Genomic DNA, 9528 nt, shown 5'->3' on the forward strand with positions numbered 1-9528 from the left:
TAAGGACACTTCAGAAAAATTAAAAAGTAAACTAACACAATCCTCTAGCAAAAGTCCTAATACATTACAAATAGAGGATGTTAGTCTAGAAAAATTGTAGATGAAAGCCAAGTACAAGAGACCAATCCGATGTCATCATCATAGCTAGCTTGAGTATTTAGTGAGCCTCCCTCTATATGCAATTTAGTATATTGTGGGTGACTCCAAAGCCAATACAAATCACAATGAAACATATAAGATTTTCGTGATAGTTAGTCCAACATATTAAGCCTATTTCAATCCTATCCTTCTGTTGGAAGGCTACCAATAAACTTGTATCACAAAATCACTCACTATAAAATAGTCATTAATCATTAATCCTTTTAATAAAATTGAGGATATATTTAAGAAAATGAATCGTAATAAAAAACTTCTTTCTTTGAAATTCTTAAATTTTTAAAAATCAAGTGACTTGAGAAAATATAAAAGATAAATATGTAAAATTTAGTTCACACTATTAATGATAGCATTAAATTAAAGTATGATTTTTTTTTTTTGGTTGATAAATATAGCTTATTTTTTATATTTCTAGGGCTGAGAATGTCAGTGCTACCTTGCACTATTTTTAGGATGAATCTAAGGAAAAGTTTAAACAATTCATCCTACATAGCAAACTATCATATATGATACGAAACAAGATATATTAGACACAACCAAACTACCATACTGGACAAACCACTAAATAATATAGTATAAAACAAGTCACAACAAGGTACAAAGTAACTAATTAACTAAAGTATATATTTTTTTAATTTTTTTTATGAATTTTTAAATAAAAACTCAAATAAAATAAAAATGATTTATTTATGGTAAAAGTAACTAATTTAGTAAAATTTAATTATGGTTCTATTTAAATTATGGATAATAAATGTAAAATTTAGGTGATTATAAAACTAACTTTTTAAAAAACAACCAAGGTACAAAAATTGAAATTACTAAATATGAAATAAAAATATGTATGGTAAAAATTATTGTGTAATTAAATCCACTTAACTTAAACTAATTTATATCTTTTCTATATAAAATGTGGCTATATAACAGAATTCTTGGTTTATGAGAAATTATTGCGTGACATTTTTTTTTTTAAAATAAAAAAATAACAAATTATTAGATGTTGCCACAGGGTCATGTGGTTAGATTAGCCTAAATATAATTAATCCATCTAATGTGTTGCAATTAATAATAAATTTGTTCATATTGTTTATTTTTTTTATTAAAAATTATTTTCAAATTTTGATATTTAGAATTAGTTAAATTAAATATTATTTTAAATTAAATTTGAATGTTTTGATAGTTTAACTAGATGAGCATTTTCATTAATTGCGAAGATAAATTTAGGACGAATAATAATTTTTTTTTAATTACTATTACAAAGTATAATAGTAATTTTTATTTTTATTTAAATCACTATTATGCTTTCAAATTTCAATGATTATTAATTATGATATTAAAAAAAACTAAAAATTAAAATAAAATTAACATACGTGACTTGGCACGTAACATCTATCTAGTATATATATGAGTAAAATACTTATTAATAGGAATATTAATTTATAACATTTGATTTAATCCAATAACTCAACTTTTAAAAATTACACTATAATTAATATATTTATTTATTTATAATCAATTATAAAATATTATTGATTATAGATTCAACTAATAAAATTTCAAACTATAATTTTTATTGCTTTTTTGTTTTTGAATTTTTTTTTTACATAATTAATTTTTTCATTTTTATTTTTCAAAAAGTTCTTTAATTATAAAAAAAAACTTTTGTTATTGATCTCTCTCCCTCTCCCTCTCCCTCTCCCTCTCTCTTCATTTTTCTTCTTATGATCCATGTTTGCTTTAAGAAACCGCAACAACTCCTTCGCTAACCCACTCTCTTCCCCACTACCCATTTCAGTCACGATTCTCCCTCAGCCATAACCTCCCTCTCTCTCTTGTCTTTTTTTTTATTCTCTATTTTCTCAACTGTCTTGTTTTGCTTTGTATAAATAATCACCACTATATCATATTCGATGTCCCCATCTCCTGCTATAAAAATTGCTAAGAAACTTAAGAAAGCTCTTACGAAATCTAGTAAACTAAAGATTGAAAGTGATCCTCAAATGGATATGAAAGGTATTGCAAAGAAGAGAATGTCTAATATCCCTGATGTACCATAGGCTTGTGGTTATTAAAAAAAGAAATTTTCTGATTAGTTGTTTTTTTAGTTTTTAATGTATTTTTTTTGGGTTTTTTTGTGTTCTTATTTTCATTTTGTGAAAAAAAGGAAAGTTTTGTAGGTTTTATGTATTTTTATCTGTATGTTGCTAATTCGTTTTTTTTTTAAGTTATAATTTTTTTTTTTTTTTTACAATTCTTCTTATTTGGTTTTTATCACTTTTTTTTTTTTTTTAATAAAACTTTAACTCATCTGTTTAGGTGTTTTTTTTTTTATTAATTATTTTTATGTAATTTTTTCAGTTATTTTTGTGTTGTTAAAGTTATTTTTTTTCGTTGTTACTTTTTTTTTACTCTCTTCAAATAATTATTTAATTATTCTTAATCATTTTTATTTGACTCACAGTCATTGGCTAAAAGCGAGATCAACAGAAATATAGAGCAAGAGATTTTTTTCAAGAGTGGATTAGGCAGACTGATCATTTAAATTTGGTTCATTTACACATTCTAATTATGTTTTTTTTTTTTAATAAAATAAACAAGATAAAATTATTATGAATTCATTTTAAAATAATTTTAGTAAACATCATATTACAAATATTTATTATGATTCTTTCCGATTTATATCGTTACACTTATCTATTAATTTGTTCAGATTCTAATTACTATTTAGTAAGCGTGCCATAGTGTTTAGGAGGAAGAAGCGCTAAAGTGTGGCTCATTTATTATATATTTGTTTATTTATTTCTTTCAATTTAAATTTATTCTAAATCTTTTCTCTATTTTAAAATTTGTTTCAAATAATTTTTTTAAAATAATTATAAAGTGGACCAATTTAAATATCACATGTGTTTACTGATTCAATATTTAATTGTACTTACAAAGGTAGTGCAAGAAACACTATTTTGGTAATATTGATTAATAAGAATAAAATTTAGGTATTTAATGGTAGCACAAACCCAAAACATTGATATTTATGTCGTATCTTTCTCTTATTATTATATTAATTCTACAATTTAATAAATATTAGGAATACTCTAATTCATTAATTCTTATTAATTATAATTACTACCTAATATAGTTGAGGGAATAATATTTTGCTACTAGTCAATTCAAATTTCGTGAGGTATTATTTTTCTCTAAAAAAATTTTGAAAGTCACAGAAAAGATCTTTTATATAATTTTCAAAAGATAAATTTTTAATTTTTTTTCTTTGTAATTAATAATTATATTTTATTCTAGATTTTGTGGAGCAAAAAATTTGCCTAGAAGAATTAATGATCGTTTCAAAAAAAAAAAAAAAAAAAAAAGAATTAATGATGATTAGAAAAGCCAAAGTGGAAAATGATTAGAGGAAGTTTGACCTCGTCATATTCGGGGGCAGCCGTAGCACTAAGGGAATTTCACATAGTGAGAATGATATGAGTGCAGAAAAGGGAAAAAAAAAATCAGATTACCAAAATGCGGTTGTGGGATTTTGAAAGCTTCACATTTGACTTTTCGCTAAATGTTGATTGTTCTTCTCTAAACTCGTGGAGGTACTAATCCAAACTTAAGATTACCAAAATGCCCCCAACCAGAATAAATTGACACAAAATTTATGATGCACAAAGCAAGTACGTACAAAACTATTATAGTTCACAGCCAAGGGCGTTGTCGTCAGAACATAAAGGTTCATCAAAATCATGGAAAACGAACTACAGCTTCTTGAATTTATTGGAGAATGACTATGGACATCGAGTTGTCAAGTAGAGAGATTTCTTCTTCGTTTTGGTGATCATATATATCATTTGTGTGTTGTTTCATTTAAATTAAAATTGTAGCTTCTCTGCAACTACAATATTGCTTGCAGCCATGGATATCAAGACCAACAGAAGGATCCTGCTTGTTCTCCTAATCTGGCTGTTTTTGAAGATCAATCTCTCTTTTGGAGCTGATACCATCTCTGGAAACCAATCCCTCTCTGGTGACCAAACCATTGTCTCTCCAGGTGGAGTCTTTAGACTGGGATTCTTTACTCCAGGTAATTCTTCTAAATACTATATAGGCATGTGGTACGAGAAAATAAAGACCGAGCAGACCATAGTTTGGGTGGCAAATAGAGAGCAGCCAGTTTCAGATAAATTTTCTTCAGAGCTGAAGATCTCAAATGGTAATTTAGTTATTTTGAATGAGTCTAAACTTTCAGTTTGGTCCACAAATGTGAGCTCCAGTAGCTCCTCAACTGTAAAAGTAGTACTTGGGGATAATGGAAATCTAGTGTTAACTGATGGTTCCAATTCTTCAAATCCTTTATGGCAAAGTTTTGATAATCCTGCTCATACATGGCTTCCTGGTAGTAAAATTGCGTACAACAAAAAAACCAAAACCCACCAAGTTCTCACCTCATGGAAGAATGCCGATGACCCTTCTCCTGGCCTCTTTACTCTTCAGCTAGACCAAAAAGACAACTCTTATACCATACTTTGGAATAGGTCTAGGAGTTATTGGACCAGCGGATCTTGGAACGGACGCATTTTTAGCTTAGTCCCTGAGATGAGGAAAGATTATATCTATGATTTTAATTTTGTATCGAATGAAAATGAAAGCTATTTTACATATTCAGTTAAGCCCACTTCTGCATTCATATCTCGGTTTGTGATGGATGTTTCTGGGCAGATTAAGCAACAAAATTATCTGCCTAATAATGGATGGAATTTGTTTTGGTCTCAACCGAGACAACAATGTGAAGTTTATGCTTTGTGTGGGCGATATGGAAGCTGCAATGAGAATTCCTTGCCATTTTGTAAATGTTTGAAGGGATTTAAGCCTGCGTTTCAGAGTGAATGGGACTTGGGGGAGTATTCTGGTGGATGCACAAGAGTAACCAATCTTGAATGTGGTAACAACAGCCTTCCTAATGGGGAGAAAGACAGATTTCAAGAGATGCTCAACATGTTATTACCTGAAAATAAACAGTCTTTGCAGGTGGGGAGTTCTGATGAATGTGAATCAAGCTGCCTAGACAACTGCTCTTGCACAGCTTATGCCTATGAAAACAATGAATGTTCAATTTGGACAGGAGATCTCTTAAATCTGAACCAACTAACAGCAGCAGGTGGCAACAGTGGCAATCTTTACGTTAGGCTTGCAGCTTCTGAGCTTCCTAATCCGAAGAAGAAAAAAGGAACGATTGTTGGTGCTGTGGTGGGCTCAGTTGTAGGACTACTGGTTGTTGTTGGTCTTATGGTGTTCTTAATTTTAAGGCGAAGAAATAGAACAGTTGGAAAAGGAAAACAAGTGGAGGGTTCGTTGGTGGCGTTTGGCTACAGAGACATGCAAAATGCAACCAAGAACTTCTCGGATAAATTGGGGGGAGGAGGCTTTGGTTCAGTTTTCAAGGGGGTATTGGCCGACTCAACTGTAGTAGCAGTGAAGAAGCTTGAGAGTGTCAGCCAAGGAGAGAAGCAATTCCGAACAGAAGTCAGCACAATCGGAACAATTCAACATGTAAATCTAGTTAGATTACGTGGGTTCTGCTCTGAGGGTACTAAAAGATTATTGGTGTATGATTACATGTCCAATGGCTCTCTAGATTCAGTCCTTCTCAGTGGAAGTAATTCAAATGTGTTGAGCTGGAAAACAAGGTACCAAATTGCACTGGGTATAGCTAGAGGGTTAGTTTATCTGCACGAGAAATGCAGGGAATGCATCATACACTGTGACATCAAGCCAGAAAACATTCTTTTGGATGCAGAATTATGTCCCAAAATAGCTGACTTTGGATTAGCAAAACTCATTGGAAGGGACTTCAGCAGGGTCCTCACAACCATGAGAGGAACAAGAGGCTATCTTGCACCGGAATGGATTGCAGGAGTGGCAATAACATCCAAAGCCGATGTTTTCAGCTACGGAATGATGCTTTTTGAGTTAGTGTCAGGAAGGAGAAACTCAGACCCTTCTGAGGATGGAAAAATAAAATTCTTCCCAACTTGGGCTGCAAAAGTTATCATTGAAGAAGGTGATGCGCTTAGCCTATTGGACCCGAGACTGGAGCGGAATGCAGATGTAGAAGAGCTTGTAAGAGTTTGTAGAGTCGCTTGTTGGTGCATCCAAGATGATGAAGTTCATAGACCATCAATGAGTCAGGTGGTTCAAATCCTTGAAGGAGTTATAGACGTGAATCTGCCCCCAATTCCAAGGTCACTTGAAGTTTTTGGTGATGATCAGGAGAATGTAGTTTTCTTTACTGAATCATCGTCCACAAGCCAGAGTTCCAGGGTAAGGAGCAACACGTCAACTACTTCTTCCCAGACCAAGAGCATTACCTCAACTACATCTTCAATAAGCTGAAGAACCTAAGCACAATCAAGCTCAGGACATCCTGTGCTCTGCTCTTCTTTTTTATCACCAAATCTGTACAGTAATTTTAAAGCGATGTAAACAAACTTCGCTCATGAATTATACTTTCTTTTGCGTAAACAATCTTGTGTTGCATTTGAACACACATGTCTAGAGCCAATGTTTTTATCTAGTCTCCTCCATATGATAGGATGAATTAAATATGATCCAAGATCTTGTAAAAATGTTTCCCTCTTCCCATTCTGCATAGCAATGGCTCCAAGAGTTAATAGAGTTTAGTATGAATAGTTTTTGCTCAAATGTTTGTACGAATATTATTTTTATTATAATAGTTTTTCCTTTATGCTAGGCTACTATCCATAATGTCTCGGGGTTTATATTATCCTTGAAAATTGCACAGTAATCAATAGAAGAGAGAAGAAATATATATATTAGCAGATGTTTTTAAGAGTATATCAACCCTTCAACTTTGGATTTTTCAAGCTAATAGATATGATAAAAGTTGGAGAAAAAGAAAGGAACCTGAAATTCCTAAGTCATAGCCCAAAATGAGGCCACTAGAGACAGCAAGCAACGATGCACGTAATCACTACTGGGGCTGTTAATCTTGCCGTGAAAGCCACTGAGCAGAACTCCTCCAGCCATTTTTGTGCTAATTTCCTTTGATACATTTTTAGCAATAAGAATCTTTGTACATATTTTCTTTCTTTTTTATATAATTAAATTACTACTTCGAGTCCATGGTTCGGTGGGCACCAACTTTCTCAATTAGACTTAGGGGCTATTTGTTTACACTTAATGATACATCTGATCTGATTGGACCAGATTTAGACCCATTAAGAGTATTTGTTTTTTATTTTTATAAATCACTTATTGGCACTTAAAGTATTGACCGGATGAGATGTATAAGTATAGCTTAATAAAATTTAGACATCTATCTATTTTATTTCTCTAATATTTATATTTATCTTATCACTTTCTCTTCTCTCTTTTACAACATCACCATCACGTCACTCTTGATATCTAATATATATATATAAAATAAATAAAATTGTAATTTATCTCCTATCATAATATAATTATATTGTACATATATTTTAAAGGTATTTATACTAAATTTTGACATGATTGATAATATGATGTATAATAATATAATATAATATTTTTTTTTTCAAAAGTAATTAGTTTTTACCTTATTTTTCTAATAATAATAATAATAATAATAATAATAATAATAATAATAATGTAGTGTCTCTCAAACTAAAAAGAAATTAATAATGTATTATAAGAGATATGATATTAATAATGTCAAATAATTAAAAATAATTAATATTTGAAAATTTTAAAATTAATAATTATTTAAATATTAAATATTTTTTGTTTTAAAAATAAAATACAATTTAATAAGAGGATTAAGATAAGAGAAATGCTAGTAAATAGCTATATATTAGTGATAATTAATGTCTCTTTTTTAAAATAATTAAATAAATGTCATTTTTTACTTTTTAATACCTAAAATATTTTTCATTATATAAAAGGTATTATAAAAATACCTTAGAGTAATATGAATATAACATACAAATACTATACCTTAGAGTATTATGAGTTATTATGTCTTTTTTTTTTTTATTTTTTTTTACTGATATGTATTCTTTTAATTTTATTTTTATTTCTTTCCTTCATGATATATAATATAACATACAAATATTATACCTTAGAGTAATTTTAAAGTAATTGTGTAATATTTTTGTCATTTTAGTATATACCTGAAAAAAGTCGCAAAAAATAATTATCTAATATTTTTGTTACTTTTAAATTAAATTTAAATATTTAAACACTACTACAAAAAATATACTTTTTATCCCAGTTTTTAGGGACATTTTATTCCGATTTCCGCTAAAATGAAAACCGGAATATATTCCAGTGGGATAAAAGCTCTTATAAAAACCGGGATAAAAAATTACTTTTAATCCCGGCTATTATAGAAAAACTGAGATAAAATGCTATTTTTAATCCCAGTTTTCCTTAAAAAACCAAGATAAAAAGTAATTTTTTATCCAGGCTTTCCTATAATAACCGGGATTAAAGGTAAAAGAAAATAATAATAAAAATTATACTAAAACTAACAAGCAATGAACCACTACAGAGAATTTTTTTTTTCCTTAATAATAATTTTGGTAAAATATATAATCAGTACATATTTAAATCCCAAAAATTAGTATAACAGAAGTCACGAACCGCCTTCGACAACCACGAATAGCGACGAACCACCTTCTACAACCGTGAGTCATTATTAACGACCACAAACAGCGACCACGAAGCTTCGTCCATCATGAAAAACCATGTACACGTCGACCATGAACCTTCACACCTACGAAAAGAGAGAAGGAGAGAGAGTTGATCGACATTTTAGAAAAATAAAAAAAAAAAACAAAAGAAAAAAAAGTAGAACAAGATTAGAGGATGTGGAGCACAAATCTCTCAAGAACATAAAAGAAAAAGAATGAATGGTACTTGGAAGTTTCAGAGGGCATAGAGCTCGGATCTGAACTTCATTGGCTCGTCCTTCGCCAAAAAAAAGGCCCCTGGCCTGAGATGATGCACAAAAATAGAAGAGCAAGGAAGCATTGCAACTCAGAGACACTATGGTAGAGTCTATTTGATCTCCACGTGGGTAGCCGCTTAGAGAGAGAGAGAGAGAGAGAGAGAGAGAGAGAGAGAGAGAGAGAGAGAGAGAGAGAGAGAGAGAGAGAGAGAGAGAGAGAGAGAGAGAGAGAGAGAGGAAATAAGAGTAACCCTAATAAAAATAAAACCCTAAAAGGTAATTGTTCTCTAAATGTGTAGCCGACCCAATAATTAAAAGACACAAATGCATGAGGACCTTTTACCTCGGTTATTAAGTAAAAACTAGCATAAAAAGTCCCACTTAAAATGCTAAGTTGCGTTTGACAAATGCATAAAAATAGCCTTTCCAACATT

The 9528-nt window shown here is 30.3% G+C and overlaps 1 protein-coding gene across 1 annotated transcript; it reads left to right on the top strand.

The window, feature by feature from the left end:
* The first annotated feature begins 3589 nt into the window (after positions 1–3589).
* On the top strand, positions 3590–6897 carry LOC115700654 (G-type lectin S-receptor-like serine/threonine-protein kinase At2g19130). Its single transcript, XM_030628273.2, has one exon. It carries the CDS (start codon positions 4063–4065, stop codon positions 6538–6540), a length of 2478 nt encoding a protein of 825 aa, XP_030484133.2. The 5' UTR covers positions 3590–4062; the 3' UTR covers positions 6541–6897.
* The last annotated feature ends 2631 nt before the right edge of the window (positions 6898–9528 follow it).

This window comes from Cannabis sativa, chromosome 8 (genome assembly GCF_029168945.1).
Source record: "Cannabis sativa cultivar Pink pepper isolate KNU-18-1 chromosome 8, ASM2916894v1, whole genome shotgun sequence".
Lineage (NCBI taxonomy): Eukaryota > Viridiplantae > Streptophyta > Magnoliopsida > Rosales > Cannabaceae > Cannabis > Cannabis sativa.